Source organism: Trichoderma virens (genome assembly GCF_000170995.1).
Source record: "Trichoderma virens Gv29-8 chromosome Unknown TRIVIscaffold_92, whole genome shotgun sequence".
Classification (NCBI taxonomy): domain Eukaryota; kingdom Fungi; phylum Ascomycota; class Sordariomycetes; order Hypocreales; family Hypocreaceae; genus Trichoderma; species Trichoderma virens.
In genome coordinates this window covers 461,061-478,083 of record NW_014013657.1, presented here as the reverse complement: position 1 = coordinate 478,083, position 17,023 = coordinate 461,061, and the positions used below count along the sequence as shown (strand labels likewise).

General features: G+C 51.7%; 4 protein-coding genes across 4 annotated transcripts; 2 read left to right on the top strand and 2 right to left on the bottom strand.

Annotated features, from left to right (window-relative positions):
• Positions 1-197: 197 nt before the first annotated feature.
• On the bottom strand, positions 198-2,325 carry TRIVIDRAFT_38143 (uncharacterized protein; the record flags this gene model as incomplete). Its single annotated transcript, XM_014094101.1, has 3 exons — positions 198-967; positions 1,013-1,787; positions 2,281-2,325. 3 exons carry the CDS (start codon positions 2,323-2,325, stop codon positions 198-200), a joined length of 1,590 nt encoding a protein of 529 aa, XP_013949576.1.
• A 3,708-nt stretch (positions 2,326-6,033) lies between these two features.
• TRIVIDRAFT_207115 (uncharacterized protein) lies at positions 6,034-9,019 on the bottom strand (the record flags this gene model as incomplete). The annotated part of the gene is made up of 4 exons (XM_014094100.1): positions 6,034-6,161; positions 6,393-8,232; positions 8,350-8,695; positions 8,754-9,019. 4 exons carry the CDS (start codon positions 9,017-9,019, stop codon positions 6,034-6,036), a joined length of 2,580 nt encoding a protein of 859 aa, XP_013949575.1.
• A 1,758-nt stretch (positions 9,020-10,777) lies between these two features.
• TRIVIDRAFT_19536 (uncharacterized protein) lies at positions 10,778-11,304 on the top strand (the record flags this gene model as incomplete). Its single annotated transcript, XM_014094099.1, has 3 exons — positions 10,778-10,837; positions 10,914-10,936; positions 11,016-11,304. Coding segments are annotated over 3 exons (372 nt in total), but the record flags the coding sequence as incomplete, so codon positions are not given.
• A 138-nt stretch (positions 11,305-11,442) lies between these two features.
• Positions 11,443-16,626, top strand: TRIVIDRAFT_37909 (uncharacterized protein; the record flags this gene model as incomplete). Its single annotated transcript, XM_014094098.1, has 3 exons — positions 11,443-15,623; positions 15,696-16,125; positions 16,222-16,626. The coding sequence occupies 3 exons, from the start codon at positions 11,443-11,445 to the stop codon at positions 16,624-16,626; spliced, it is 5,016 nt and encodes a 1,671-aa protein (XP_013949573.1).
• Positions 16,627-17,023: the final 397 nt, after the last annotated feature.

Genomic DNA, 17,023 nt, shown 5'->3' with positions numbered 1-17,023 from the left:
AAAAACATGTTCGTCATATCAATCATACTCTTGACCTCAAACAAAGGTCATTGCAAAAAAAAAAAAAAATCGTCAGCAAAGACTCCCCTCCCGACCACCGTCCCATAACCAAGGACTCCCCATAACCAGATGAAGTAAACATGAAAATGCTAGTAATTCAAGAGGGGAAGAGAGAAAATCAAGTGGCGTGACAGGCATCAAAAGTAGAAGCTCTGGCCCGGTTTAGAAATGATAAACTCACAGCCCAGCTGTGCTTCCCGCTCGTGCGCTTGCAGTTGCTGCAATATTGAGTCACCGGCCTGCGGCCCATCCGCTAGCGTCTCCTTGACGTGGATGATGACAACTTTGAGGCCTTCAAGGGGCTTCTTTACAGCAGAATCCGCAGCGGCAGTAATGGCGGGAGTCAGCGGCGGTATCCCCGAACCATCAACCCCAAACTCGTCCAGTGATAGCTCGCCAGTAGGGGTGGCAATGTGCGGCGTGTCGGAATCTTTGGCGGAGAAATAATAATCGGTGGGCATGTTGAACGGGTTGGCCGATTTGGGAGATACGGGGTCATCAGACCCAGGGCTCTGCATGTTCACGACCGGTACCTTCTTACGCTGGATTTCCGCCTCCTCCTCTTCGGCATCCCGCTTGCGCTTCTTAGACTCAAGGGCACGTGCCTTTCGTGCGGCATCTACTTCATTTGCTAGAACTTGCATCTCCTCGATCAGATAGGCGGGCTTCAAATGACCGAATAGCCGCTCGTCGGGTTGGGCGTCTGTGTAGCTGCATTCCACAAAGATAGCCGCCAGCTTCCCAGACGCAATCTTGGGCGCCGCCTCTTGCCAGATGAGAAGATTCCGCGGGCTGAGAGAAAGGCTATCCGGTTCCACATCTCCAAAAATGAGTACCTCACGCTCGTACGTTTCTTCCCGAATGAAGTACGCACTCGAGTCGTTGACGCAGGGCCGTGGCTCAAACTCTCCCCCTCCTCCAAATATGGGCGTTGCAATGCCGGGCATCATACTCGGGCGCCGTGAGAAGGCTGATGTGGGAGGGTAAAGATGGTTAAAGGTTTCGCGACGGGCGAATTGTGCTGCAAAGTCATGAGCATGCGGGTAGTAGGTGTCACGCCGAAGTGGTATACTTGACCCATCCTGGCTGCCTTGACGAGTCGGCGCCGGGTTGCAAAAGGACCCACGATGTGTGTGCTTCTCCATGCAGTGGCCATGGCTCACACTCCATGTCTTGACGAGCAGTCCGTCACACACTTCCAGGTATCCCTCACCCAGCGCAGGACTTCCGCCTTCGACCAGCCGAAGATACGTCAGGAGGCCGGCTCCATTGTTTTCGTCGCTAAGATTTGGCCATATAACATTGTTGAAGATGTGGTCTTTGAGAGCCTTGATGGTGCCCGGGAGACCTGCCAATTTTTTGGGGCGAGTGCCGGGCAAGCCTGCCGTGTTGATGACAAAGGCAGAGATGTGGTCTAGATGCGGGTGAGTGATGAGATATGTGTCGACGAGGGTGCGTGTCACATGAGCAGCGTTCGCCGCGGCCGTGGTGAAGGGCAGCTCCAGTCCAGCAAACGGACCAGTGGTCAAGATCTGGCGAGTAGGAACAGACGACGGCGTCGGTGTCGGCGGAGGCGACTCTGGTAAGGCCTCCTCGATGAGGCGAGTAATGGCGGACAAGTGAACGCCCCCGTCAACGGCCACTATGGAACCCTTGCGCCAGTTCTGGGGCACTGAACGAACGAGAAACGCCGTCGTATTTGATTCTTGGGGACCACCTCCCGAACCCTGCCAAAATGTGAGCAATTATACCGTATTTGAGATGCATCCATCTGCGTGAGGGCATGAAGGCTTCCAGTGAGGGCAGAACAAGGTACGTTGTCTCAGGCGTGGTATGCGTGTAAGCCAAGCTGTCAGATGAGAGACGCTGCCCCACGATAAGCTGTGCCAATGGGGTAACGACTGTGGCCAGACAATAGCAGACCTGGCTAGACGTTTCATGCAGAGGGGGGATTTGGCTGGCTGGCCTTGATCTGGGGCACTGACCCCCTGGCGGCAGACGCATCCCGATCGGAAATGCCACGGCCAAATTACCCGATCTGCGCGCTCTCAATTTCGAGTCCGACGGAGCATCGCCTCTCTGAGGAGGTGATGGGAAATGAAATTTAAGAGAAGGCATGGATTCGCGCACGGGCAATACGAGAAAAAAAAGCAAGCAAGCGCAAAATCAAAAATGAGAGAGAGAGGGAGAGGGAAAAAGAAACAAAACAAAAAAGCATACCAGTATGATTACCTGCAAAGCAGGCGATGACAAGGCCTCCGTCATGCTCGAGGACCGCTGTTGGACTTGCTCAATTGCCGAGACGCGATGGCCAAGTGATGCCGCGATGGTGTCGAGTCAGTCTGCAGATTGCGCGCAACGCTCAATGCCGACGCCGATCTCCAATCCCAAACTCTAAAGGTCCTCCCAACACGAGATACACTCCGGAAAATCTGAAGGGGTAGAAATACCACGGCGGTTCTTTAAAGACAAAGATTCAAGAGGGAGTTCTTGATCTCGGCTTCTCCTTGTCCAGTGGCGCTGACGGACGGTAAAGGCTCCCACGTGACCGAGCTGGACTACCGATTTCGTCTTGTTTCCCCCCACGAGGCGCTACTTGAGCTTGTTGCCCTGACTAGCCGGTTCGTGAAGAGAGAGAGATAAGATCAAGTGAGATGTGAGAGTGGGTGAGTGAGTACACAGAGCGAGGCAGTTGGTGGTGGTGGATGATTTCCGAGGGGCGTGTGGGAGAAGCACCGAGGCTCTCGTGTGCTTGGGGGAGGGAAGAGTCTAAAATATTATGGGAAAGATGGGAAATTATCTCAGGCTCCCAAATAGTCGATGCTCCCCGGCGCCAAGGATCTTTTCTGGCGTTGCTTGGTTCACAGATATGTACCGTGATACCAATAAGTAATATGTAAATCGCCGAGAGGGAATGCAATGGCAGATGTGATGACGCTCTGCAGTTGGATATGTACGCACGTACGTATGTGGCAGGCAGGCTAGCCGGGAATCCTGCTTTGTTCGTGCCAGACGACACGAACCTGGGGCTGGACCAGCCGCGGCAGCACGGCAGAGGGTCGAGGCAGAGACACAGACACTGTATCGCTCACGGGCTCGTTATGCTGCTCGCTCGCTCGCTCGTCGACTCACGGAGCCGCCGACTCTACAGGTACGTGGCACGGCACCAAGCAGAAGAGCTGCAGGATCGTGCTCCCGTCGGCCTGTGACTGGTTCGTGATGAGTGTCGCGAGCGTCGTCGCGTGCCTGCGCTGGATTGTTTGCTCAGTGCCTCGCCATCATGGCCGTCGAGGCCCGAGAGGAGGATCACGACTCGCCTTTTGAACCCACCCACGGGCCCCAATTGCTTGCGCTTGCCGCATCGCATCGCAGCAGCGCAACGCTGCACAGGCCGTCCGTCCAGTCCGTTGATGGTGTTAGCGTCACTATTGTCACCTCGTAGCGCGTCTAGTTTCGGCGTCGCCGCGATGCTGTTGCAAGGGGTGGAGGGGAGGGGCGTGTGAGAACAAGGAAATGGTATGTGACGCCTGCGAAGACGTGGAGAGCAGCTGTACTCCGTAGAGAGTACCTGGATTGCTCCAAGATGCGCTGGGTTATGACGGAGATTAAGACCGTGCAGCAGGTACCGAGTACACGCACCTGCGCTGCACAACACAGATGCTGCTTGTACCTGTGATACCTGGCTGGCAACCTTACATGTACCATGCGATACCTATACAATGGAAGGTAAAGGTGAGGCGTACTCGGTAATACGCGCATCAAGGTAGCTTCACCAGTTGCCCCAAATTAGCAGATGGAACTCAAATGTAACCCTTGACCCAGGCTGCAAAAAAGACGCCATTCCAGCGGGCTGGACCCCAGCCTCGGGGCCGTAGGTTTGGGCGCTACTGCGGCTTTGCTTGCTAGTTGCGGCGCTGGAGATATTGCACTTATATCATCAACTTTCAACTTTGCCTTGTAGATCCTGGGATGGCATTTATTATCCTCATCGTCCTTCTCAATGCAGCCATCCGAAGTCCCACGGGTTGCCCCATTGTGCTCTGTACGGACGCGCCTGGCCTCGCATTACCGGGCAAGGTAACATCCAACTTACCGTGTAAAATTACGAGTAATACTTCGTACCAAGACGCTTCACCGAGACCTCAATGGCCTGATCAGGTAAGCACACTGCCACCTTGGGACGTACAGGATCTTCAACGACGAAGCCTTTTCCACAAACGTGGCGGCTTTTAGCTTCTGAAAATCCGGGACTTGACAGTCGCATCACGGCACGAGGCCCCCCTCAGCAAGGGAAATGTACACGGTATGAACTCTATATGTAGCGCATAGCGATATCCGGCTGGAAACGCTACTGCGCTGCTGATTCTGACCTCCAAGCCCGCCTCAAAGAAGCGCCGTACGCGGGGCCTGTCCAAGCCGGTGCCATAGATACGGCACGATGCCTACCTTACCTTACCTTACCTTAACCTGACATGTAAGCTGTCAAGGACAGGAGATACGAGTAGCGCCAATAGCAACCAGCTAAGTCGACTGACGTCTTGCGGGATCAGTTGTTTGATCAGCACGGATGGATCTGGCCTCGTTGGATCTCCAGCATGCCTCCAGCCAGTAATACGACTGAAGCTACGCCGTAAGTGCATTAATCCACTCGCACCCCGGCTCTTGTGGGGAGGCCGAGCTGCAACATGTCTCGCTGATGCATGTGTTTGAGACAGCTAAAAACAGCACAGCTCTCTGGCTGTCGGCGTTCGTCCGCCGGGTCCGAGGCACTTTGTTGGGGTCCATGAGCCAAGCTCCATTCCCCCATCACTTATCCGTCGTACAGTAAGTACAGTAGGTAGGCTGATATGGATGCTTCATGTTAGTTTGTATTATCTGTTGACAGGGTCCCCTGCTGTTGGCTTCAGCCTGATGGAGCTTGCATGTGCAAACAAGGACGCATTGACGGGACCCAAGAATACACCCCGAGCCAATGGATTGCACGTGCTGGCTATTTTTTCTTTGTAGCCTGTGGACTTTACAAATCTCTCGACTGGCCAATTGCTCTAAGCGACTACCGTAGTATTAAGCGTCATGGTGAGATGCGACGGATCTACCTGGTTCTTGGAGTATTACTGCGAGTACGGAGTACTCCGTTCCATTTTCTTCTCCTACCTGGGTACTACCTATAGTAGGTATCTGCTACTGCCCCTTCAAGCATCATCTGATACCTATCACTTTTTGATTTTATAGAACAATTAAGCAGAAAACGAATACATAAATTATTGTCTCAATCTATTACATATACCACACAAAGACCTGCCCAATCCCTACCTAACCTAATCCATACACACCAACCAAGTTACAAGCGCAAGCGCTGCTAATCTCAATTCAATACACAGACCAGGACCTTGAAAAAAGGTTGCACGTGCTGATCCCACACCACCTTATAGAGCCATGTGCCCAAGCGGGCGATACCCGTGAATTCCAAACCCCTCCTCCACAAAGCAAAAACATCAAGCGGGTTTCCCAATGAATTGACAGCCTGGTGGCAACAATGTCTGCTGCCACTAATACAGTAGACACGAGCAACGGGCAGAAGGCAATGCAATAAGACGACAAGGGCTCCCCTGCCGAAGCTGCATCTTGCTCCCACGGTCAGCGGCGTCAAGCCCTCCGTTCGTGTATTCCTGCAGCTATCATCGAGGAACGCAAGCCAATCGGACCACGATAATATGAGCATATCCCGGTATGCTAATAGTTCGAAAGCAAGGCGGGGCGAGCTTTTACGTATGAGTATACTCCGTATACGGTTATCGAGCTGTGACGAGAACATCTTTGCTAAACTTGACCAGATGTGTGGGTGACGAGCGAATCGGAGACGCCTTCTGGTCCCCCTCTTTCGGTATACAGCGTCAGGCGAGCAGTCAACAACGTACAACACTGCGTCTGCCTGCCTATTGTGTGGAACAAGTCGTCCCGCAGACGCTGTTGTCAGCTCACAGGCCTGTGTCGGTAACACCTGGGAATATTCCGAGCATCTTGCGGCTCACGCCAAGCCAAAACGACGCTCGTCACATCTTGCCCGGCTGCCTTCACAACCGCTAACGGCCTCACGTTTTCTGTCCCGGAGCAGTCACTAGCACTCATACGCTCTTTTTAGCGGGAGGGCATCTCATTAGTCGGCCAACTGGCCACAAGCTAGACCCGCGTCTGCAAGTCAACGCCAGCCCAAACAGCTCTCCACCTCGGGAGTGCCGATGCAGCTCCCTCATGGGCCTTATCGGGGCTGCAAGGGCCCCCCTCGTCAACACCACCCGGGGAGCCGCATGTCCTGATCTAAAAAGGCATACCTCTACAATTATGAGGTATCCGTGCGCCGTCTTTTGCTGCTCGCCCGCTTTGTGTCGCCTCGATGGGGCTGAGAGTCTCCCGCTTTATGCGGGCCACTTCAGGACTGCTTACATGTTGAATGCTGGCTCCAGTAAGAGTTGCGACTCTATCACCATCAACCCCATTGGTGGCTGAAAAGTCTGTGAGCAGAGGAGTAGGAAAAGCACCACCAAAGCCACCAAAATCCACGAGACTATCCCAATATGGTGATGTAGCTGTAACCCGCGGGCTCACGGCACCGTCCATGATTCCCGGAGGCTGAGATGCAACAGGAAACGTTAGTGTGTGGGCCGGAAATGCATCATTCGCCTCGCTAACAGCTTCCTCCTGGTGTTGGCCAACCTCCAGCTCAACCTCGGATATCCTAGGGTCAATGTGAAGACCAAAGTCAGGAACCTCGTGGGTCGGGCTACCCAGTCGTCGTGAGTCAAAGAAGCACGTATTGCGGCTGGCTCCAGGCAACTGCAATATCTCCCCTGTTGTATGAGCGAAAGCGTCAAGACTTGTTGAGGGGTTCACAGAATATGGGTATTGCTGTAGGGGCTGCGTAATGATCGGCCGAAGGACCGGCCGAGGCTTTCCCCGGGTTGCCCTGTTGAACCTTGCTCCTGTGACATTCTGAGCGTCGTTTTGACAAGAGATTCCCAAGTGACTGCTTTGAATGCAGTTGGAGAGTGTGCTTGCTGTGGTGGCGGAGGGGCGAGCAGTTGACTGCCCTGAATGATGAGCTGGATTCAAGGGATCAAAGTAGCTCGGCTGCCTGCTGCTCATGCTTGAGTTGAGTGTGGGGTTGACCTGATATGTATTCGAATCCCTATTCTGACTGCTAACCGAAGGAAACTGTGCTAGATTCGACTGCCTTTGTCTTCTGTAGGACGGTTTGATTTCGTGATCTAAAGTCTCTTGCATGTTTCTATTAGCTAAAGAGCTCCCTCTTGATTGGTGCGATTCACGCGAGAGTGAAAATCCTCGGGTTGGCTCTGGATGCCGGTCTGTCATGATCCTTCGTGTTGTTTTTCTCGTCGCCCGTATGTTAGTGAGTGCCAAAGGCTGTGAAAAAGAATCGCTCAAGGAATCAGTTCCTTCGGCGTTGGCCCTTCGCAACCTTCGCAACCTTCTCATCTTCTTTAACATTCTGACTCTATTCGTGATTTCAACAAACATTTTCAGATTGCCCAAGTGGACATCGATGGTCCGGCGCTCACCCACAGACTTGGTGTCGTTTCGTTTCGATCGCGCCTTTTGCCGGGCCGCCGTCTGGTTTTCTATATGATACTTGGTCAGTCGATAGGACAATGAGTCGCGATATTCTCGTGGCTGCTGGTTGAGGCTAAACATATTCTGTTCGAACCAAGGCTGATAAGCCTCCCTTATGATGCCCGCATCGGTCAGCTTTTCCAGCGTCACCACGCTCTTATCCTCGAAAGGAAACTGTCTGTCTTCAGGGCGCAGACGGCCACATAGATGGAATTCCGTAGGGTCGAAAATCTGTTCAAAACACCATAAATGGAGCGAGCCGGCGCACTTCAACGGATCTCGGGCCCCGCTGGACGTGAGGTGAGGGAACTCGTCAAAGGCTACGCGGAGCCATCCGGCTGTAATGGTTCTATTAGCGACGGGGCAATTTGCCCAGCGACACATCCTGTCCTCGGGCTCCAGTCGATGATTGCACTGCGTAGGAGCTTGCTGGACCCAAAAGACGGTGTCCTTTCCACAGTTGTCTGCGTATTCTCGTAATTGCTCTTTAGTAAAGCAACGGTCACGCAGCCACTGTCCCTTTGGCGTGTAGGTAAACAGATGCTGTCCGTTCCAAGTCATACTGCCCCAAGGAGCTATTTTGCTAGGATCGGATGCATAGCAAAGAGAAGGGTCACAGCTGGGGTCTCCTCGTTGCTTTGCGGCTCTGTTGAAACTAACCTTTTGAGTACCAAGGGAGGATTGGTTTCTTCCCTCCGGGCTCGTTGGGTTCTCATGTTGATTGAAGCCAAAATTGACATTGTTATTGTAGGGTTGTCCGAATTGCTGAATAACCTGGGGGCCATACGAAAGAGAGTTGGTGCCATAGTCAAAGTCAAGGGGAGGATATGCAGATAAAGGATTATCTTGAATGGTGTGTTCTGGGTATGGTTCAAAATAAGAATCCGAGAAACTGTGCACTAGTAATTGTTGACCGAATGGTACAAGTGGCTGATTGATATTCTGCAAAGGGACGACGGTATTATCTATGATATTGAGATTTGAGAATTGATTGCTGGATAGATCCCTACAGCATAATTTTAGCAACTTAATGAAGAGTGATGCAGTTCCTGTGTTATACTTACGGTGCCCTCCAGTCGAGCGAAAGATCGATATCCAAGTCGTGCTCGTGTGGGATTGCCGCATTGGGGTTAAAAAGGTCTGAAGAAGTCAGAAAATCCAACGGTTCTGATTTCACTTCTGACTGTGCCTCGGAGAACACCTTCTCCGAGAAGGAAGTTGGTAATAGTCTGCCTGCAGAATTATGGGTTTCCAAGTTTATTGTCTCTGTGTTGTTTGGCTGCCATATGAAATCACCATCGGTGTACTGAGAGTCGTATGTGTACAACATGGTTGGTTTTCTTCTGGGTTTCAGAAGAAGAATGGACTGGCACAGAGTTACAAGGTCGTATTCAAAATGAAGGACATTTATGAAACTGTATAAATTGGTTTGGGTGTAGAATGGGTTCATATCTGGTGCATGAGACGAGGCGAAGGAGATCATATTTAAGGTAATGCACGTCATGATCATTAAATTCTGAAGCACAAAGTTATGAAACAAAACAAGTGAACGGACCAATTCATTGTTTCCAAGATTATTTGTTCTAGAATTGTTCTAGAACAGTAGAAAGGATGAAACAAAGATGAAGGAAGCCCGTTGAAGAAGTTTGGACAAAGCGCAAGGGCCTTATGAAAGATGGCGAGCATTGATGTATAAAGGGCATGTACCCTGGATCACTGAACATGAGATACCTAATTATAGCTGAGGGGCGAACAGTTATGAACGTTGGAAGGTCGCTTGAAAGAGTTCTTTATAATGAAGAATTTAATGAAAGCTGTGGGTACAATACAAAATTTTTGTTCATGTCTGTTTCTTGAACGGTACCTTATCTAGAGTGAACGATTATCATGATGGACAAGGAGCTGTAGATAAAGGCCAAGAAAATGAAGAAGAGAAAGAAGAGAAAGAAGAGAAAGAGAGCAGAAATAAACGCTATTTATATGCCAGATTCTGTCAAAAATATCAACAGCAACAATCTTAAAGACAATCCCTTTGACTAGCATGACCTTTGATCTGATGCATGCAGAGCTACAAGTGCGGCCGGTCTACGGAGTACATGCAAACGGAATACCTGTATTGGAGTCGGATTACTCAAGTACATTTGAGTGGGATGTTGTTAATGTGCGAGTATGCAACATGAATTGGCTCTATTTCTAGACAGATAAAATTCGAAAATTAATTACAGCATCTCCATCTATTCTGTCGATCAATTGAACGTGATATTTCACTCATAGTACCCAGTAGGTATATGCAGACAGGTACGACGGTATCGTAATGGTTAGGTAGGCGGCTACTTATCTCCGCCCGATTCTGGGTCTGTCTGTATGCGGTATTCGCACGGCCAGGGTGGTGGTCGATAGGCGTCAACGAGATAGGCCGATGGAACCAGGCATTCCATTTAATACGAGAGGATTATGTGAACCTGGCAGCTGTTTTCTCGTATTAATTTGGTGCTGCCCGCCACTTTATCCAGGGCTCTCTTAAACATGGAGTGAATGACGCGGGTTTGTAACGTTCATATCTAGATGGGTGCTCCGTGGCCAAATATAGTACCTAGTAGGCGGGATATAGGCAGGATATAGGCAGATATAGGGAAGTCCCGGGTCACCGGAAAAGAGCATTTTTCCGCATACAGAATATATGCCTCCGTGTATTAATAGTGCCGCCACAAACAGCGCAGAGAACCGGTATTTCGGTCGTATTTTGCATCATCATACATTACATAAGACCTCGTGTTCGCACGTTCAACATTTGCCTAGCTCGGCCTAGCAAAGCCTCTGCCCTGGCCACTACGTGCTAGGGACCACTACAGCCTACGAGTACTCCGTAGTGGTTGGGTTACCCGCTAAAAGCCCTGGAGCAGCCCCTCGTTTTTCTCTGCCGTGGCTGCAACAAGCTCGCCGTTAGCAGCAAGCCGCCAAACTAAACCTCAACATCACGAGACTCGCGCTACTGGTGAGTCTGGGCATGGCGAAGCGCCAGATCCTCGCCTTCAGTCAAGCATAAGTGCTGCGCAAGTGTCTGACCAGCAGCGCGCTGTTTTGGATCATGGCGGAATACAATCCTGAGCTGCGGGCGAGGCTCCAGGAGCTGGACCGCGAGTTGGAGGTAGGTTGTCTGCTGGAAGCCTCTGCAGTCCATCCACCATCAATTCCAAGACTTTGGCTGACGAGATGATGCGCAGGAGGGTGACATTACCGAGAAGGGGTAAGCAGCGGGCTTTCGAAATGCTGGCAGCGACAGCAGCGGTGGCAGCGGGATCGTCAACTGACAAAGAACTACGCAGATATCAGAAGCGGCGGACTATGCTGCTCTCGCAGTTTGCTCACCATCCAACAGCCCCGGCCCCGGTTCCTCCGCAGTCTCGCTCCGGCTTGAGCATACACTCTCCCGAGACATCGACGCACCCCTCGAGCGATGGCCGACGAGCCTCTGTCATGACCTCGACGTCCTCTGTGGCCGGTGGCTATGGAGGTGGATACGGCGCTGGAGGCGGTTATCACGACCAGAACAGCAACTACAACGACTATACACAGCGTCCTGACTCAAGCTATGCCGCTCCGCCGCCAGGCTCTTCATATGCGCACTCGAATCCCTCACCAGCCGACCTCTTGCGCCCCGGAAGACCCATGACCGATAATGCCGTTGTACCGCAGCGTGATTCGCTTTTCTTGCCAGGGGGCAGCAACGACCCTCCCACGCGAAGTGGAACTATGGTTTCTGGAGACTACGCCTTCAATCCCGATCAGCACGGCGCATATGCCGGCTCATACAACCAGCCGGATGACGGCAGGACTAGGACACTGCTTGATAACCAGGCGTACTTTTCTGATTTCGCAGGCCAGCAGCACTATGAACAGAACCAGATGGGAGACTATGGCGGAGGTCCGAGATATTCTGGTGATGCCTTCTCTCCGACGGCCGCCATGGCGCCTCCGATGCTCAGCGCCAGCGATATGCCTCCGCCCGAAATACTGGAATACCAGGCCCCTCTTGAGCCAAGAGAAGTCCCGTTTGCCATTCAGGACCCTCACGATAACAACACACCCATGTCATCATTCGACAATATGGCTGCGGTTCTCCGACACCGTGCCCGCACCACTGCCAAAAAACCAGCGTATTGGGTCCTTGATAGCAAGGGCAAGGAGATGGCGTCCATCACATGGGATAAGCTTGCATCAAGAGCCGAAAAAGTGGCACAAGTCATCCGAGATAAGAGCCCGCTTTATCGTGGCGACCGAGTAGCCCTTATATATCGTGATACTGAAATAATCGACTTCGCCATCGCCTTATTGGGCTGTTTTATTGCTGGAGTAGTGGCGGTTCCTATCAATGACTTGCAGGACTACCAGCGGCTGAACTATATCCTGACCTCTACGCAAGCCCATCTGGCTCTTACGACGGAAAACAACCTCAAGACTTTCCAGAGAGATATTACTACGCAGAAACTCACTTGGCCCAAGGGAGTTGAGTGGTGGAAGACTAACGAGTTTGGTGGTTACCATCCAAAGAAGAAGGAGGACGTGCCCCCGTTGACCGTTCCCGACTTGGCCTACATTGAATTTTCTCGTGCGCCAACTGGTGACTTGAGAGGCGTCGTCCTTAGCCATCGAACAATTATGCACCAGATGGCCTGCCTCAGTGCTATTATCTCTACTGTTCCTGGCAACGGGCCCGGCGATACTTTCAACTCATCATTGCGAGACAAGAACGGAAAGCTCATCGGTGGCGGAGCTAGCAGCGAGATATTGCTCTCTTATCTGGACCCTAGGCAGGGAGTTGGTATGATTCTTAGTATTTTGCTGACTGTTTATGGCGGCCACACAACCGTCTGGTTTGACAACAAGGCCGTTGAATCTCCTGGCTTATACGCGCATCTGATTACAAAGTACAGAGCAACCATCATGATTGCAGACTACCCCGGGTTAAAACGAGCAGCCTACAACTACCAGCAAGACCCCATGACGACGCGAAACTTCAAAAAGGGAATGGAGCCGAATTTCCAGGCAGTGAAGCTGTGCTTGATCGACACCCTTACTATTGATAGCGAGTTCCATGAAGTTCTGGCAGATAGATGGCTGCGGCCCCTGAGAAACCCTCGAGCACGTGAAGTTGTGGCCCCGATGCTTTGCCTTCCGGAACATGGTGGAATGGTCATCAGCGTTCGAGACTGGCTAGGTGGCGAAGAGCGGTTGGGAGTTCCACTAAAGCTGGACGACTCTGGCAAGGAATCCGACGGCGAAAAAGAAGAGGAAGAGAAGCCGGCTCCATCAAACGGATTCGGCAGTCTGCTAGGCGGTGGAGCAACAACAACCAAGGAAATGGATGAGAAGATCGAGTTAGGAGAGGTCATCCTTGATCGAGAGGCTTTAAAGACCAACGAGGTTGTAGTCCTCGCTCATGGCAACGAAGCTCGAAAGAAGACCTCGCTGGAGTCCACCATGGTCCGGGTTGGCGCTTTCGGATACCCTATCCCAGATGCTACTCTTGCCGTTGTGGACCCAGAGACTGGTCTTTTGGCAGCTCCGCGCTCAGTTGGCGAAATCTGGGTTGATTCGCCATCTCTCTCTGGAGGCTTTTGGGCGCAACCTAAAAACACGGAGCTTATTTTCCACGCACGCCCTTACAAGTTTGAGCCTGGGGAGCCGACACCAACTGCCGTGGAGCCCGAGTTCCTGCGAACTGGCCTCCTTGGCACAGTAATCGAGGGCAAGATTTACGTCCTGGGTCTGTACGAGGATCGAATCCGTCAAAAGGTTGAATGGGTGGAGCACGGCCACGCGGGTATTGCTGAGTACAGATACTTCTTTGTTCAGCACATCGTGGTGAGCATCGTCAAGAATGTCCCCAAGATTCATGACTGCTCTGCATTCGATGTATTTGTCAATGACGAGCACTTGCCTGTCGTTGTTCTCGAGTCGGCCGCAGCATCAACAGCGCCTCTTACTTCGGGCGGCCCACCAGTGCAGCCTGATACCGTCTTGTTGGATTCGTTGGCGGAAAAATGCATGGAGGTGCTTATGCAAGAACATCACCTTCGGGTTTACTGCGTTATGATCACAGCCCCCAACGCACTGCCACGAGTCATCAAGAACGGAAGACGAGAAATTGGTAACATGCTGTGTCGGCGCGAGTTTGACCTCGGAAACCTCCCCTGTGTCCATGTCAAATTTGGCGTTGAGCATGCGGTTCTCAACCTCCCTATTGGCGTTGACCCCATTGGTGGTATCTGGTCTCCGATCGCCTCCGAGTCGAGGACGAATATCCTGGCACCCGCTGATAAGCAGTACTCTGGAATTGACCGCAGAGAGGTTGTCATTGACGATAGAACGTCTACACCACTCAACAACTTTTCGTGCATCACCGATCTCATCCAATGGCGAGTCGCTCGCCAGCCAGAAGAGCTTTCTTACTGCACTATTGATGGCAGGGGTAGAGAGGGCAAGGGAATTACCTGGAAGAAGTTTGACTCCAAGGTGGCTGCTGTGGCCATGTACCTAAAGAATAAAGTCAAGGTACGGCCTGGCGATCACTTGGTCCTCATGTATACGCACTCGGAAGAATTTGTATTTGCAGTTCATGCGGGAATCAACCTTGGTGCGGTCATCATCCCAATGGCGCCGCTCGACCAGAATCGACTCAACGAAGATGTGCCTGCTTTCCTGCACCTCATCGCGGACTACAAGGTCAAGGCGGTTCTGGTCAACCAGGATGTAGACCATCTGCTCAAGCTCAAGATCGTCTCCAGCCACATCAAGCAGTCGGCCCAAATCTTGAAAATCTCTATGCCAAATACCTACAACACTTCAAAGCCTCCCAAGCAGAATAACGGTCTCCGAGAGCTTGGATTGACAACAGATCCTGCTTGGATTCGGCCCGGCTATCCCGTTCTTATCTGGACATACTGGACACCGGATCAACGAAGAATCGCTGTCCAGCTTGGACATGACACAATCTTGGGCATGTGCAAAGTACAGAAAGAGACTTGTCAGATGACGAGCTCGAGGCCCGTTCTTGGGTGCGTACGAAGCACAACAGGACTTGGTTTCGTGCATACTTGCCTGATGGGCATCTACGTCGGCACTCCAACATATCTGCTGTCTCCTGTCGAGTTCGCCCAAGCCCCTATATCGCTGTTCGTTACGTTGTCAAGATACAAAATTAAAGACACGTACGCAACGCCACAGATGCTTGATCATGCCATGTCATCGATGCAGGCCAAGGGCTTTACAATGCACGAGCTCAAGAATATGATGATTTCTGCAGAAGGTCGACCACGAGTTGATGTATTCCAAAAAGTTAGGATGCATTTTGCGGGAGCCGGGTTGGATCGGACCGCCATCAATACAGTCTACTCACATGTGCTCAACCCGATGATTGCTTCGAGATCTTATATGTGTATCGAACCCATTGAGCTCTGGCTTGATACTAAAGCTCTTCGACGTGGTCTAATCGTTCCCGTGGACCACGACTCAGATCCCCAAGCTCTCCTGTTGCAAGATTCTGGCATGGTGCCAGTGTCAACTCAGATTGCCATTGTCAACCCCGAGAGCCGCGCGCATTGCTACGATGGCGAGTACGGAGAGATCTGGGTCGACTCAGAGGCATGTGTAAAGGCATTCTACGGCTCCAAGGACGCGTTTGACGTGGAGCGCTTCGACGGCCGGACAGTAGACGGCGATCCCAACGTGCGATATGTGCGAACTGGTGATCTAGGCTTCTTGCACAACGTGAACAGGCCTATTGGACCTAATGGCGCTCTCGTGGAAATGCAAGTCTTGTTTGTGCTTGGCAGTATTGGGGAGACTTTTGAGATCAACGGTCTCAGTCATTTCCCCATGGACATTGAGCTCTCAGTAGAACGCTGCCATCGTAACATTGTGTCAAACGGCTGGTAAGTGTCATATCTAACCCTTTTCCAAAATCCAACTCAGAAGCAATCATGGCTAATGAATTTTATGTGCAGTGCGGTGTTCCAAGCTGGTGGGTTGGTTGTAGTCTTGGTAGAAGTGAGCCGCAAGTCCTATCTTGCCTCCATGGTGCCCGTCATCGTCAACGCCATCTTGAGCGAGCATCAGATTGTTGCCGACATTGTGGCCTTTGTAAACAAGGGCGACTTCCCAAGATCTCGTCTGGGAGAGAAGCAGCGAGGAAAGATTCTTGCAGGCTGGGTTACGCGAAAGATGCGCACCGTGGCTCAGTTTGCCATCAGAGATCTCGATGCCAGCGTGCTCGAGCCAGGTGAAGGACCAGAAGCCAACAGAACATCGACGGGTAGTCTCCGTAGCTTGGGCGCTGCCGTCCCACCCAACTTGAGAAATGTCGGACAGGCACCTCAGATTCTGGAACAGGAGGAGTTTGCGCAACAGATGGATCATATGGCTCATGCGGAGCCTGTTGGGTATGCCACGTCCGCTCAGGAGGAGCCGCAAACGCCGACAGCCTATTATCCTGGCATGGAACGTGGCCAAGATACTCCCCCATCCATGCAGAACTATGATCAGCATACACCAGCATCGAACAACCAAGGATATGCCTATGACCAGTTTGAACAGGCACATCCAGCACAGCCTGCACAACCTCCACCGCCGCCGCCACCGCAGCAGCAGCAGCGCTTTGAGCCGGCCCAACACTACGAGCAGGAGCAAAGGCCATTGGATTCCAGAGGACACAACGCACCACACGTTGTCGATCTGGAATCATCCCCTGTGCCAGACACGCCGCCACCGAGAAACAGGTACAGTCAAGGGCCACCTCAGATCCGGCTGCCGGGTGTCGATGGACGCGAAGGTCTCGATTTCTGGGGAGACGATGATGGCGAAACGGATTGGACCACTGATGCCATGATGCACATGAACCTTACTGGGGCATTTAGTAATAATCATCATCAGCGGTAGTCGAATTTAGAGCTTTTTGTCGAGGGGGTTTGTAGATGGAACGAGGCCTTTTTCTTGAAAGAAGAAGAAGCTGGTTTCTTTAGAACTCAAAGAACGTCAAGAGCATTGGGAAAGAGGATACACTTGGAGGAGTTGTTTGGGATTCTTTTTTTTTTTTTATCGGGTGCTTTTCTTTTTTTTTTTTATTGTGGTATTCATTCCTGTCCTGTTCTGTATTCGAATTTGGATGTAGGAATTCTCGTATAAAATTAGTTTTAGGAGGTGATAGTGGCTGAATTGGAAGTAAAGTATTGGTTGTTATATTATCTGTCTCCTTGATATGCGCAATCTCTCTCTCTCTCTCTGATCTTTCGACAGTCAAGTTCTATCTCGAACAGTTGTAGTAGTACCGCACAAA